This window comes from Pteropus medius, unplaced genomic scaffold (assembly GCF_902729225.1).
Source record: "Pteropus medius unplaced genomic scaffold, Ma_sr-lr_union100, whole genome shotgun sequence".
Lineage (NCBI taxonomy): Eukaryota > Metazoa > Chordata > Mammalia > Chiroptera > Pteropodidae > Pteropus > Pteropus medius.
This window is the reverse complement of record NW_024354503.1, coordinates 2,631,401-2,647,394: the sequence shown is the minus strand read 5'-3', so window position 1 is coordinate 2,647,394 and position 15,994 is coordinate 2,631,401. Positions and strand designations below refer to the sequence as shown.

General features: G+C 40.4%; 1 protein-coding gene across 2 annotated transcripts in view; it reads right to left on the bottom strand.

Moving 5' to 3' along the window:
• Nucleotides 1–342: 342 nt before the first annotated feature.
• KDM1A (lysine demethylase 1A) overlaps nt 343–15,994 on the bottom strand; it is a 52,646-nt gene continuing 36,994 nt past the window's right edge. For both annotated transcript variants that reach the window (XM_039854938.1, XM_039854939.1), the window contains 11 exons: nt 13,181–13,323; nt 12,712–12,802; nt 11,502–11,636; nt 10,740–10,813; nt 9,411–9,522; nt 6,584–6,716; nt 4,836–5,023; nt 4,325–4,439; nt 2,419–2,546; nt 1,652–1,798; nt 343–867 (listed from right to left, as the gene is read on the bottom strand). In XM_039854938.1, coding sequence (XP_039710872.1) covers nt 682–867; nt 1,652–1,798; nt 2,419–2,546; nt 4,325–4,439; nt 4,836–5,023; nt 6,584–6,716; nt 9,411–9,522; nt 10,740–10,813; nt 11,502–11,636; nt 12,712–12,802; nt 13,181–13,323 — 1,452 coding nt within the window. In that variant the 3' untranslated portion in view covers nt 343–681. The remainder of the gene's footprint in view (nt 868–1,651; nt 1,799–2,418; nt 2,547–4,324; nt 4,440–4,835; nt 5,024–6,583; nt 6,717–9,410; nt 9,523–10,739; nt 10,814–11,501; nt 11,637–12,711; nt 12,803–13,180; nt 13,324–15,994) is intronic.

The following is a 15,994-nucleotide window of genomic DNA, read 5'->3' as shown; positions in this document are numbered from 1 at the left end:
TTGCCAAAATTTTTATATCAATACGTTGGATGAAAGTGGAAAGTTAACACATACCCATGGACGGAATTTGGAGAATAAAGCCAGTCACCCAAACGTGTCATCTTGTATTTTATCTTGAAAATTCAGGTTCCTGATATCTGTATGCTTGACCTGTAGCTTCACGCCTTTGGCACACGATCACCCCACAATTCCAGTGAAGAGGTCTAGCCCCACAGACCAGGAAGCCCATTGCTTTTATAGGACGCCCCTCAACCCTATCTTCTGACCTGACCAAACCACTTTTTTCCTTTATATAAACATCTTCCGTATATAACTCTAACCCTAAAGGAAAAACAAGAGAACTAATTTTATATGAAGTTTTATTCTCAAAATATAAAAAAACTACCACACACCAGGAGACTAAGTTGTTCTCTTACAGCGCTCACTTGCCTCAGTCTTTGTGAACAGACTTCCACGCTAACGTACAGCGCCTCCCTAGCTCTAGGTCCCTCAAAGGAGGCAACTTCCGTTGTCAAAACCAGAGCAACCCCCTTGGCCACCTGACCCATCACGAGCTCCAGCAGCTGATCAGGAGTCCAGATGCCAGGACAAGTTTCTCAGGAATCTAGTATTGCTATAAGAGCTTTGCTTACGCAACAAAAGACACACACGTTGGCCTCCGTCCCTTAGAATGCATCTGTCTCATATGCTTGGGGACTGCTGTGCAGGGACGCCTGGCGTGGCCTGGCGAGGCAAGGTATACATAGCTCCCAAGAACTGGTCTGCGATCCTTCCCGCTTCTCGAAGCCCACTCAGCAGAGCACCATGGACTGTGGCTGGGTAGTTGCGGATTGTGTGTTCTCCAGCAAAGAAGAGTCGTGGAATTGGCTATTTCAGGAAAAAAGTTAGAGAGAAAATCAGGTTGCAAACCTACCTTTATTCTTGTGTTTGACAATGCCCCCCCGTCAACAGGCAGAATTTTCCTAGAAATGATACGTAGAAAGGGGACAATAAAACTCAGCCCAGCCTTAGTTCTGGAGTAATGTTCACCTGCATCTGTTCTTTATAACTTTGGGGGATACCCAGTTCTACAGCTTCCTTTGCCTCATGTAGTCTTTGCCTCATGTAGTGCACCTATGGGTGGGGGGAGGGATTCCTGACTACTGAGAACTATAGAGAATACAGCATCTGTTCTTAGGAAGGCTCTTGTCTCTTAGATCAGGCTTACCACAAGGTCCTGAGAACACTTACTACTACCCTTTGGAGCAGGGTCTGGCATCGGCTAGACAAGGACCCAAGGTTATTTCTCAGGCGCATGCCCTGGAGGTCCCTAGTGATTAGGCTCCTGCAACAATCCTATAAGTCACTACAAAATGGAGTACAATTACAAATGTTTTGGGTTTTGTTTTATAGGGACAAAAATATGAATAAGTTATTGTTTTCTAGTCTGGACTCTTCCACTCTGAACACACTATCTAGATTTACAAAGCCAAATGTAAGAAATCTGACACAAATGATACTGCTCCTCGCTTCTCTGCTTTGGATTATCTGAAAGGGTCCAAGGACAGAACCCTTGGATCAAAATCTAAAATCAGTGGCATCATTTTTACCGAGATCCTGGGATACTGGCCTCTTCCCAAATAAGCCCAGGTACCGTCTGTCAGTTTCTCACCTGTGGGGCACCTGGAATTGAGGGGCCAGGAGTGATTGGCTGAGCCATTAGATCATAGTCATTTCCAGAAGATCCTGCGGCTACGTAAGAATAAGAGCCCCGGGCCCAGGGATCAGCACGCCAGCGAGACACCACAGTTTCCTTGGGCTAACGAAAAAACCATGAGCAGAAGTTATTACTGAACTCCAAAAACCATTCATCTCTGAAAGGGAGAAAAGCTGCGGCGAGTAGGGATACAAGTAAGAGAGAGAAAGAGGCAACAGATATGAGAGCTCGCCAAGTGGTGAATGCTGCCGCTTTAAAATATTAACACCAAATGCTTTCACACTGCAAGGAAGCCTCCATGTTGCCCTCTTATCTCTGAATCCAGAGAGCTACTCGGGACTTGACCAAAATTCTCTTACAAATTCACATGATGCATTAAATACGCCTCCTCTCAAAAGAATCATAGGGTCAAAGTGTTTCAATGAGTCTAAAGAATAGAAAAAAGTACCCAGAGATTCTCTTAAGACCTCCCTGAGAGAGTCCCTGAGCCACTGTCTGGAGGGTGGGGGATAGTATGATTCCATGAGTAGAGACAGCAGACCACATACTGGGGAGCTTTTCTGAATCCCACTTAGGGCACAAACTCCAAACATTAGCATTCATGTAAATCCAGCACGCACTTCTCAATTCCGGCTGAAACTACTGACCAAGAACCTGTGCCACAACTTGAGAGAATACAAGTTGTCCCCCACCTACTTACTTGCCCCGACTCACCTACTTACCTGGGGCACTGCACTGCTACCAAAAATCCCTTTGAGAATGGCCAGGCATCGGCCAACAATCACATCATCACTTATGTTTTCCATGATGCCAGCAGCTTCTCCTGCTACTAGTGCCAATAGTATTGGAGCTAGGGAAACAGAAAGGACAATTCCAGGGTTTTCTTACAGACTTTTCTCAAGAACCTCCTTAAGGGGGTCCCACATTAATCTTGGCCATCAGAGTGCCAATAGATAGGCATGCACCATTCACGCTAGAGATAAATTGTTTCTAAAACAGCAACTTGAAATCTATCCCCAGAAGGGAGCTGACAAACTATAGTGAGTGAAGTGTGACTCATGCACTTCACTGCTTATGACTGCAGAATACAGAAGTCCTGAAGATACCAAATCAGACCCTGTCAACAAAAGAAAACTGAGTATCCCTATATTTAGGTATTTAGGCAAAGAACTGTTAGCCCTGACCACCGTAGTCAGCTCCCCAAGTGCTATCCTCGGCCATCCCAGGCCCCAAGCCCACTACCACCTTTACTAATACACTTGGTGAATATCTATCCAACAGGCTTATGTGATAGGCATAGTATTAGATGCTGGGGATATAAAGCTATAAACTAGACTATATAATCCACAGGGGGGGGGTGGGGGGGTGGTGGTAATGGTATGGTGGTGGTGTGTGTGTGTTTACAAACTGTGACAAACTATGAAGAAAAACAAGATAACAGAGAAAAGAATACAGGAACATAGATTTGAGGCAGTGGAGGTATGTGTATCCTGGTAGTCCTCTGTGAAAGAGTGACATTTAGGTCAAGACCAGAAGGTTGGGTTGAGCTATGCCATGTTGGGAAGGAAGAGAAGAAAAAAGCACCCCAGGCCCAGGTGACAGCACACGCGGAGGCCCTGAAGTAGAGAACAGCACGGTGCTCCGGGACTGTAGGAGCGCAGACAAGTGTGCCTGGAGCGCAGGGAGTGGAGAGGGGCGGGGTGGAGGTCAAGATGAACAATGAGGAAGCTGAGGAAGTAGAGAAGGGCTAGATTATGTGGGCCTTCTTAGTGGCCATAATGCAAAGCCATCAAAAGACGGAAGGAAGGACAGCAGTGGCTGCTGGCAACTAAACAGGTTAAAAGAGAGTGGTTTGGACTGAGAGGTGGGCAGTGGAAAAGAAGTAAATAGCTTTGAGAGAGAGAAAGGCCGGTACTGGCAGGACCCAATGGCCTGGCTGGGGAAAGGGAAGGAGCACTCAGCTGTTGTCAGAAAGCAATGTGCTCAGGGAACGACGTGCCTCCTTAGTGGAGTTAGTGGCCCTAGCCATGTGAAGGATGGTTCAGCATCAGGCGGTGAGGAGTGATGGGAAGAACTGGGGTGGGAATCGAACTGGTTAACTGATGGTTTGCATTGCCGAGGCCATGCCTCTGGATACTGCTGCACAGGAGAATGTCTTACATTCTTTTCCTGGAATGAGGTAGGGTCTAAATATACTTTTTTTTGAAAGCTCTGTATAGGATTAAGAGCAATCCAATTATAGAAGAAAATACAACAGGAAGTAGGAGTTTGATAAGTGCATTCTAAGGAAAGTAATCAAAGATTCAAGGGCAAGTCAGAAACAAAGTGTGAAGATGAGGAATACAGGTTTCCCCTTCCAGGAAGCCTGTCCCCTCCTGGCTGGGTTGATTCTCTTTTATGTTTTCTCCCGCAGTGCCCCAGGCTTTCCCCCATCCCTCGCCTTACTGCCCTGTTTGGAGACTGCCTGCCTCTTCAGTGTCCCCCACAGCTAGCTGTGAGTTTCCTGAAGGCAGGGATTTTTTTCCCCCATGTCCCCAGCACCTATAAAGAATTTCAAGAATTGAGTTTCTGAGAAAAACCAGAACAGTCCTAATTCTCACCCTTACAAGGAAATGAGAAAGCAGTTACCTTTGTAGAGGTTCCAGAAGAGGAAGAGCTCCCCCCTGCTGGCCGTCGTGCTGCCAACATGGCCAAAGAGATTGACGCTGGGGTCCCAGAATACCCGGTCAAAACACAACACCACCTACCACAAGAAAGGAGAACATGGGCTGGTGACAGGGCTCAGAAATGGCTTTAAGCAAAGCTTGCCTCAACAGGAAGTACTTCCTCCTTAGACCTTATTAAAGTTTCTTCTAATCTCTCCACATAACCTAGACGCCCCTATTATAAATGCACTACTTGGAATGGCAATCAGAGCTCTCCTCTTATGGGTGTGGGTTTGTGAAGTGACCCAGAAGACTAAGTTCTCATGGATATTTTACATATATCTAGGCAATGAAGTAAATTAATTGACAGGCCTCACCCTGATCCTAGAGCTGAGCGCATGGCAAATGCATAAAAATGCAAACCCCTCCCGTCCGAGTGCAGGGCACTGAGACTGGCATTGCACGGTGGGTATGAGGGGCCAGGGGTGGGTTACCTTGTTAAGGTTGCCAAATCCCATCCTTTGGACTGCAGACGTCTTCCACTCAGGAAGAGGCGGCACAAACTGAACAGCTGGTGGCTGTTGCTTCAACACCCCCAAGGGGAGGGTACAGAGAACTGCGTCACATTTATAAATAAAGGTCTGGCTTGTGGAGCGGGTATTCACAGCTATCACTTCACATCCTAAAGGAGTTCAAGCGAAAAGACTTTACTGGTGACCAGGATAGTACTGATAAAGGTACTGAGCATATACTGCCCAGCAGGATCTATATGCTATCCCAATTAATTCTTCGTAGAAGTCTGTAAAGTTGGTTCTGGTCATTTTTTTTGTAGAAGAAAACTGTGGTACAGGTGAAGTAATTTGTCGAAGGCCATACAAGTAATTAATGTCAAGATTCAAACCCTAATAGTCAGCCTCAGAGTCCTCGATCTTCACCATCGCACTATCCTACCTCCCTGGTACTCTAATGATCTTCTGGACTAGTAAAAGGACCTGATTGTTTACCAAAGTTAAGTAAATTTAGAAAATATTCAGAGTGAAATGTCTCCCAATAGAACCAATACCTCCTCCACTGCGGGTAGGTGCTCACTCACTAGGAACCAAGAGAAGAATGACACCAGAAGGCTGTGGTGCAGACCTTGGCTGCAGCTCAGACCGGCGGATCATGCTATTCTTGAGGATACGCTGTGATATTTAGTTTGCCTGAATATGAAGGAGCTCCAGAGTGACCACGGAAAAAGCACTGAAAGTAGGTTAATGTTATTTTTCCTCATTTGTGTTTTTCTCTTCAGTGAATACCTATTTATATAATTTCAAAAAACCATATAAATAGCTCAAATAAGTATGAGAACTCAGTATATGCCCATTTTCTGTGGCCACAGAACTAGAGAAAATGACAGAAAAGCTATTCTCGCTGTTCTTCACCTGCTTGCAAATAGCTATTTCAAGGCTGTAGATTTCTCAACACTCTGCTAGAAGCTGCTTCTGAAGGAAAAATGGAAAACTGTTGCGATGGTTATAAAAAACATATTTGTGATCTCAGAGACTCGAGAAAAGGGGCCGTGGAAGTCAAGATTGATGGCCACATCTCCACCTGTCATGAGGGCCCTCAGAGATGGGGGTGACTAGTTACCATAAGGAGTTCAAGACTATTAATTCCAAAAGAGGGTAGATGACAGGTTATCTGTACTTCACATTAAATGTATCTGAAACCAGCAATAATGAGCACTGAGCCCACTGCCACAGGAATCACAGGGCATTTTCCATCTTTGAAGTCAACTTATTAGTAGGACTGCTGCTGGAACGAGAAAGCAGGCTAAGCCGTTAGCCAACACAAATAGGAAAAGCCAGAATGGATCCAAAGACCAAGGTGCAGATGGTGAAATATAGGGGTGGGTCCCGCTGGAGCCTAGGGGCCAAAATCCTGGTATTTAAGAGTATGCTTAACAAAATTAGATCCAAACTCACTGGTTGTTATTATAATAACAAACTAATTTATGCACAGATTGGAAACAAACTTGCCTCAATTTTCTGGACTATACAATGACAAGACTAGAACCTCCAAAGGATCTATGGGCTCAATCCTTTTGCGAATGCATCTTTTTTTAAAAATTAGGAGCCATAGTTTATAAGACACTTTCAGGAAATGTACCTAATATTTTTTCTACAGGTCAAGCTCAAAAAAAGACCAGTACCATGTTTCAGAGTCAGAGATTTATCTCACCAGTAAAGCAGTGACGTACCTGATGCTGTGTAGCGAACCTGCCGAACTGCTGTATTCAATTTTATGTCTAGGCCTTCTGCTAAAGCCACAGGCACGCATGAGTAGCCATTTCTCACTGTCAGGTGGCTGCCAGTAAACTCAAAGTCATCATCCTAAAGAGGAAAGGACATATTTTCACATTTTCTTGATCTAAGTTATACTGAGTTTGTAAAGTAACACTAAAAACACCTCCTTGTAGAAACTGTTAATATGCTAAGGCCAAAATTAAAGAACAGTCAGTCACTCAGTATTCAGATATAGCTGCCCAAGGAAACTGATGGGAAAAGAAAAAATGTCAAAATGTCCACAATGGCTATCTTTGGGCAGGGAGATTAAGGCAGTTTCTTTTTCCCTAAAGTTTTTATCACCAAGTCCAGACTATTCACGGGGGGTGGGAGAAGGAAGGAAGCTGATTCAGTAAATTCAGATGATTAGATCATAAAAGTTTGTTTGGCTTTTGAACGCATTACAGATTTGGTAGGATAGCAAAATCACCATCTTAATTACATTTTCTTTTAGGAGCAAAATCAGTTTTCCTTAAACTTACAAGTTTTAAAGTTGAGGAAGACTTCCAACACTAAAGTCAGTCAGAATAGATGAAGGCAATCTAGGATTATAAAGAGTGACCCAAGATTATCCATATAGTAAAAGAAGTCGAAGTTCAGCCTGGAAAAATGCCCCAAATGATCTTATTTCTTTGAATTTACTGAAACTTTTGAAGGCTAGTTTTTCCAATTTCATGAGCGAGAAACTTTTGAAGGCTAGTTTTTCCAATTTCATGAAATTCCATGGGAAAACGTACCACACTTCTCAGAAATTAGATAAAAATACTAAGCGGGAAGCAAAACTCTCACCACTTAGTGAATGACTCATTTGCTCATTTGGATCAGTTCAAATCACTCACATTCAAAATTCAATTATTACAAATGGATATATACTGAAACTTCAAATGATAAGTCAGTGACCAGGAAAGGTCTAATTTAGTATTTATATGAAAAATCATAAAGAAATTGGGAATTCTGCAAAATTTTTACACTACCAAATCCAATCTTCTGTTAATTCAAATGCTAAAGAACAGCAAAGTATAATCTAAAGATTAAGTCAAAATAATCTTACTAGAAAAATGTATAATGAAAATAAAAATATATAAATAAAAAGGTAATATTTACTTCTATGCAGTCTTAAGTCTGGCCAAAGTCTTAGATTTAGAGATTGGTCCATTCAATATGTAAAAAGGCCTGTGACTTCTCACCAGTTTAAGAGTAAGTTACACTTAAAACTATTCAAGAATAAAAGATGCTTAAGACTTGCATACTGTGAACTATAAATAATGCTGAGAATAATTAATTAGATAACCCTATGGAAAAATACGAACCCTATTCTCACCTCCCACTATACACAAAAATTAAGTCAAAATGGATCATAGACCTAACAAGAGCTAAGTGCATAAAACTTCAGGAAGGAAACAGGAAAAAAATCTTTGCGACCTTGGTTTAGACAAAAAAATTTTCAGGATATAAAAAGCCTAAAAGACTTAATAAAATAGGACTTCGTAAAATTAAAAACTTGGCTCTTTAAAAGATACCATTTAGAAAATGAAAAGGCAAGCTACAGACTTGTAGAAAATATCTGCAAAACATAAATCTGACTAGAAAATTGTACCCAGAATTTAAAGAATAAACTCTTACAATTCAACAAAAAGACAACCAGATTTTTTAAATGGGCAAAAAATCTGAATAGACTTTTTACCAAAGAACTGAATACGAATGAATGGCCAGTAAGTAAGTATGTGAAAAGATGCTTCACCTCACTAGTCATCAGGGAAATGCAAATTAAAATCATAATGAAATATTACTATACACCCATTAGAATGGCCAAACTTTTAAAAACTGACAGGACCAAGTACTGGTGAGGATATGGAGCAACTGAAACTTCCATACATTGCTGGTGGGAATGCAATTTGGAATAGTTTGGAAACTTCTTATAAAGCTCTCTAAAATCTTCCTGTAAGACCCAGCAATTTCACTCTTAGATATTTATCCAAGAGAAAGACATGAACGTTCATATCAGCTTTAATTATTTATAGATAAAAAATGCAAACAACCCAAATGTCCATCAATGTACCAGTGAACAATCTGTAGCATATCCAAATAATTGAACACTACTGAACAATAAAAAGGAACAAACTATTGATATACACAACGAGTCTCAAAAGCTTCTAAGTAAGAGAAATCACATACAAAAGGGTATATATATTACATGATTATATATTGTATAGTTCAATTTATATGTAATTCTAGAAAAAGCAAAACTGTAGTGACAGAAAGCAAATCAATAGTTGTCTAGGGCCAAGAGCAGGAGAGTTAGGGAGCAACTGCGAAGGGGCCAGAGAGAACTTTTAAGGATGGTAAAATGTTCTACATCTTTGTGATCCATTTTGAGTTAATTTTTGTGTATAGTGGGAGGTAACAGAAGGGTTCATATTTTTCCCATAGGGTTATCTAATTAACTATTCTGGCATCACCCATTTTATTTGTCTTGGCACCTTTGTTGAAAATCAGCTGACCATGTGTTAGTTTGTTTATGGTTGCTTTTTTTGTTCATTTATCTGTCTATACCTTTATGGTATTGGTTCATAACTATATAAGTCGGGCCAAACCAAGTTGTTCACTCAAAATAGGTGAGTTTTATTGTATGTAAATGATCTCTCTTAAAGCTGTTTAAAAACACACATATAAAGAAATTAAGTTTCTCTTAAGGGCTCTCTCAAAGACATGTGCCAACAAATAAATGATAAAGGAATTTACCTGATCCCAATGTTTAAGGGAGAGCGTAGAAAGAGGTGTGGCATTAGCAAATTCTAGATTTGCAAAATGCCAATCAAGTATTTGTCTGTCTCTTGATGACAGATACACATCACTGCAAAAGGAAAACAGAGGAGCACAAAGTTATTAAAGGACTACTATTATTCTCAATGGGCTGACGTGGATAATCTCAGTAAACTGTGTGGGAAACTAAACCTGGAACTGCGCCTTATGTGAAGAAATCCTAAGTCCTGATCTGTCTTATTAACCCCTTTATTCCTGGTGCCTAGAGCAGTGCGAAGCTCACTACATAAAGCAAATTACAATCAGGACTCGGTTGTCGGGAGGGAAAAAAAAAGACTTCTTCATATTGTTACCTTGCATTATAAAAGCAATTTGTTGTAAAAAATTTTGTTTTATATTTGAAATAAAGCATGGACTTTTTAGCAAGAACAGGTAGCATCCCTGAATATAGAGCAAAGAAGGTATGCATGAAGGCCAGAAGCAACATGGAACACAGAGTATCAGCGTATTAAGTATTCACTGTCAAAAATCCAATGGAAATAAGTGTAATACCTTCCTAGTCCCCAGAATTATGGGAATTTAAAGCAACATCACCTTCTACACCACTCAGAGAAGATAATTTTCACTTACTACATTGTCATTCACATATCGGATTTTATGGAGAAAACCTATCTTAAAAAACAATACATTTAAGTATCTAGGACACTCTTACACATTAAAATATAAGACTAGGAGATTTAGGAACCTGACAAGCACAGTTGAACATTGAACAAGATGTGGTTAAGGGCAATGACTTCCACCTCACCTTGTACAGTCAAATACCTGTATAACATGACTCTCCCAAAACTTAACTAGCCTACTGTGGACCAGAAGCCTCACCGATAACATCATCGATTAAACACATATTTTGTATACGTAATATATACTGTATTCTTACAATAGAGCTAAAGAAAGTTATAAGGAAAATATGTACATATACTTTAGAAACTCAAGACACACCTAGCCTTTTCTTAACTTTTTTGATATTTCTAGGCTATGAGGTTGTAAGTTTCTTCAAATTATCACAAATCTCCAAAAATTTTCCAATATATTTACTGAAAAAGATCCATATATAAATGGACTTGTGCAGCTCAAACCTGTGTTGTTCAGGGTAAATTGTAGTCCATACGCATAGATACCTTCCATTCATTAAACAATGTGTAATCTATTCACCAAACAAAAGGCTCATGGTGCTTTATAATTTCTCTCTAAAGCTAACAGAAAGAATAGTAAAAGCTATCCCTCTGAATGTTTGTGTGTTTTTCTTACCTTGGGGGATTAGCTTCCAATTCTTGAAGTTTTTCTTCTAGCTTTCCTTGTGTTTCAGCTAATTCATCATATTCCTGATAAAATTAAGAGAACTACATTTATCTGGAGGTGTTAGAAACCCACCTAGTTATTTATATCACAGAGTGTATGGCCTGGAGTACATCCCTGTCCAGGTCATATCTATGAGTGTCTCAGCTTAAGGCTCTGTCAGGGCTCAGGGATGGTTGTTCTTGGAGACAAGTTACAATGTGAGCCTGGAATTAAGACTGGGGGAAGGAGTATGAAAAAGAATAGCCACTGCCTCTTCCTGTCCATTTAACATGTACCTAGCATGAATAAACACTTTAGATCCCCTACAAGTCAGGTAGTATTAACGCTAGATGAGGGGAATAAGAAGCCCAAGGTCACATGACTAGGAGACACTAAGTTTCAGTTTTCGACCAGAAAGTTTGACTCCAAATGACTCTGAAGTCCATGTTCAATATCATTATTCTAAACTGTCAGTGATAAACTATGACAGAGGGCTAAAATGAAATGTAAGTAAGCTAAAGTATGAGATTGTGAAGACAAAGTAGGAATTCTGCAGAAAAAGCAGATCTCAAACCAAACTAACCAATTAAGTCCCCAAGGATCTTGTGTACCAAACCTTCTTTCTACTATAGGCATCTTGGCTAGTGGCTCTCTCTTTTCCAAAGTTTCTCACATCTATACTATTTCTTAGGATTCCAAGTAAAACCAACTAGGCATGTATGTATACCATACCTTGCACAGAGCAGTCAGATCCCTGTGTTTGCTTTTCACTAAGAACTCAGCAGTGATATCTCTGGGTGGCTTGACTTCAGATGCTTCTTTGTATTGCTGATGGAGTTCTTTAATTTTCTCTTTCAAATTTACCATCTAAGAGGGAAAGATACAAATTTACCATTCCAGATAGTAATGTAATTCATCTCTAAATCATGTGCTTTGGCTCCTGCCCTAAACTGCTATTATACCAAAAGAGGGTTACAATGCAATGTCCTTAGAATTCTTAAATATCTCTTCTACATCATGACATAGTAGAACAGGAAAGAAATCCTATATGGCTCAACACAGAGGTATCATCACTATCAGATAAGATTGGCTCTGTTTTCTAAAACAAATGAGAGAACTAAGAGTGTCCCATAATTTTTCTCTCACACACACACATTTTAATTTTCAGGAAAAATGAACCACCACGATTTGCTTTTTAAATATATAAAAGGTGAAATCATCACACAAAGCACCTTAAGGAACCATTTTGTCAGGTTTCTGATGGTACTGCACAGTACTAGGGAAAGCTTGAGACTGGGGACCCCACAGCTATCTTGCCAGTTGGCCATTCTCTACGCACTCTCTTTATTTCATCTTTACCACAATCCATGAAGTAGTGCCAGTGAGAGTGAGGCAAGAGTCCGGTCACAAGATGCACCCAGATTTCACATTATAAAGCTCTCCACTCAGGAGCTGTCCCACTTCATGTTTTCTCCCTAGGCTGGTGTTAAGTTCGCAGCTGGCAGGATGAGGAGAAACAAATGGTTTCCTAGTCTGCAGCCGGGGCTCTGGAGGGTGGTGATAAAGAGCCCTCAACAGATGTATACCCTTGGGGAATATCCTCATATTGGCAGAAGTGAAATAATTATGGCAATGAATTATGGTCCTGGCTGCTGAGGACCTTGGGAACTTGACCGGAGGACAGCTGATTTCTCTCTCCACCTAGAACTGAGCAGAGGGCACTGGGCCAGCTTTGCAACAGCCAAAGGGAACCTGACACAGGGAAGATCTATTTCCCGCCGATAATAATTTACTAATAATGACATACTGAAGACAGAAAAAATAGTGCCTTTTTCTAGTCATTATTTTCTTGAGTTCCAGTGCTTTTAAAATTTCTAAATTAAAGCCTTTTTCTACCTACTGATGTATCATTAGCTGTGAAGAAATAAACAGAGAATTTCACCTTATTAAGAAGTTCTTTCAATTCCTCCTGAGTTTTCACGATCTTTTTCCAATGTTCAATCTGCTCATCTTTGACATGCTTTTCTTGTAACCTAAGAGAGACAATATACGTATGCCCTCATCACACATCCGGCTTTGCAGCACAAGACAGATATCCATCGAAAACATTCAAGGGTATCGAAGTCCCCTGAACTTTCTAATATCTTGGAACAAGAAAGTTGGCTGGTGGCAAATTATTTTCTAGGCTATGTTAAATACATTTTAGTACCATAAAAGCTGTGGATTTTAAAACTGAGAGGGGCCTTAAGTAACATGTAATTGTTTTAAATGGTTTTACTTTTGGATTTAACTATTTCACATGAAAATAAGTAACAAATTAGCTCAAGTAAGACTTGCTGAAAAACTTAAAATATGAATAGCAAATCTCTAAATGAAATTCACTATACGACAAGTGGTACTGAAGTACTTACTGAATGACAACTTCCAGTGCCTGGCCAAGGGACACAGGCTTATTATTGAGGACATTGAAGTCCAGCTGGTGACTAAGGTAAGACGTAGCTTCCAGCAACCGGTTAAATTCTTGCTCTACCATTTCATCTTTCTCTTTAGGAACCTGAAAACCCGAAGTATAGCAGACGTAATTATCCATGAAAACACAAATGCTCTACAGCTTAAAAGTCAAAAATACGTATCTCAAAGGGGAAACCTTTGAAGACAATGATTCAAACTTTCTTTTCTATGAAGTGGTCAATTCCATTAAATGATATGAAATGTTTTTGGCACTGATATTTTCCTAGTCTTCCAGTTTTGCCCTCAGAGCTGGGACTCCACCTCTATTCACGGCCACAGGATTCACACTGCAGCTAACTGACAGTATGTGGAGCACAAAGTGCCCTGGAGCCAACATGCACTGAGGTGAGCTGGGCTGACATGCAATAATACGCTGCTAACGTCCCAGAAAACAAAGACTATCTCGACACACCCGAGGACCTTCCAGAATAAGGGTGGACAAAAAAGCCCAAGGTACCTGCTTCCCCTCAAAGATGACAGAATTTCAGGTGGGAGTAGGAAAGAGAAATGAAATTCATGGCTATTGATAAGAACACAATAGTACCTTAATTCTTTGGCAGAGTAATAGTGTTTTATGGCACCAATTAAGTTCAGACTTGAAAGTCCAAAGCTCAGATTATGAGAGACTGAAGTACTATGCCTGGCTCACTATTGTAGAGGAAAAGAACAAGCTGCAAAGAAGATCATCAAGCTGCAAGACCATGCTCCTAGTCCCTGCTGTGTCCCTGCCTATTGATGCCATCAGTTAGTTAGTTGAACAAATCTCTCTGCTACTGCTTAATTCAGCCCCAAAGTAAACTATCTGTAATTCTACTGCTGAATTCATGACAGCAGTGAGAGAAGGAAAAAGCATGTATAATGCAAGCAACTCTTCCTGTAATAAGCTGGGCATCAACTGGGAAATGGGATTCTAACTATGGAATTTCACCTTACAGTTAACCTAAAATTGGTAACAAGAAAACAAAACATTAAAATAAGTTCTAATAAACACTGAGGCCTATTACAATCAGAGATAACTGACTGTGGACAAGATCATCACAGGAAGACTCTTCCTCTCATTTGAAACTTCTTAGTTTTTGCCTTCCCAATTAAAGGGATAATTTCAAAGCACAAGGCTCTGTCCCTTCACTGATAAGTCACACAAGTAACTCTAGGATATGAGCTATGGTGTGGCAGAAAGAATATGGTAAGAAGTACAATCTGCACCAAAAAAAGAAAGGGCGAAGAACTGTAACTCTCCTTTGGACTTGTAAATGACACACACCATAATTGATTCAATCAAAATCACATTTTAAAGCACCGAGTTCTAAAAGTCCATACATGGGAGAGATCAGAAAATCTTTAGGAACTAGAGAATCCTCCTTACCCTAAGAAATATAAATCCTTGAGAATCTTTTGGTTTAGGTTGAGAAATAAGGCAGAGAATCAGGCTTTGGATGCTTGGTGCCATTTATATATCAGGGTGGTATCTAGGGCTCAGTAGGATCAAACACATCTGATCTCCCATTCAACTCCATGGCCAAAGAAAAGGTGACACCTCTACTTCTTCTCTTGGTGACACCTCTACTTCTTCTGATTACACAGCTATCAGAGCTAATGAAAAAGACCCTCTTGTCAGGAATTTCATTTACTTTCTCATCAGTTACTTTTCCTCACTGATGTGATAGTCGTATACAGAGCAGCTCAAAGCAATGCTGAAATTTTGCTCGGTGTTAATTCCTGCAATGATGCTACAAAAGACGGTTCTAGAAACTAAATTTGATGCTCCTTTTAAAAAAGAAACAATTATATTTTCAACATGAAATCCACACAGTTATGAGACCTTCACGGATAATAGATGCAATGTGCATGACTGCTTTTCCTAGAGTACAAAAAGGTGATATTTCTATGTGTAGTTTCTAAAATGCCTAGCAAGGGGATGCTATAGCAGCAAGAGGGACCAGATCACATATGCCTCTACAATAAGGCAGAATGTGCCAATACACAAATGTGCAAATGGTACAGATTAAAGCTCTTCCAGTGTCAACGGATGGCTTGCTTCAGACAAGCTTTAATCTTTGCAGCTAGGGTGACAGTCACATAGGGAAGTTCATACTGAAAAAGGACGCAGCACTCAGGCTCAGTAACTGGGGTCCAGGGTGTGTGGTAGAGAAATATTTAAAGGGACACTGTCAAGGTTAAAGGGACCAAATATGACCTTTTGTTTCTTCCCTCTGTTTGCTGAGCAGCCCACTTGATTCATTACACTTTCCCCTTTAGTTCACTCATGCCCCCCTACAAAAAACCTGACTTTTTACATGCGCTTTCAATGACAAAAACTCAAATGGCACCAGCCCAACATATAGGCGCAACTCTACAACAACAAACCAGTGTGAATGTATGATGGAAAGGACCTTGGAAGGGAAAGATTTAAGTTTCAAGCTTTTAATGGGTTATTGTAAACAGTGAAGAAAATGATTTGAAAAATTATGAAAAAAAAATACCTTGACAGTGTCCTTTTAACCAGTGCAGCAGAGAGAGAAATAAACTGTAAATAACAGCCCAACAGCCACATCAAGTTTAGTTTTGTACGACAGCAGTAAAATCAAGGCTTTAAACACACAGCATGACAGAGGCATTCTGTTAGCTCAGAAGCTGCAACCACCAGAGAAATAAGGAACAGACTGTACAGAGACCAAAATGGGAAAGTCAAAGCATAGAAATGGGCAAAAGAA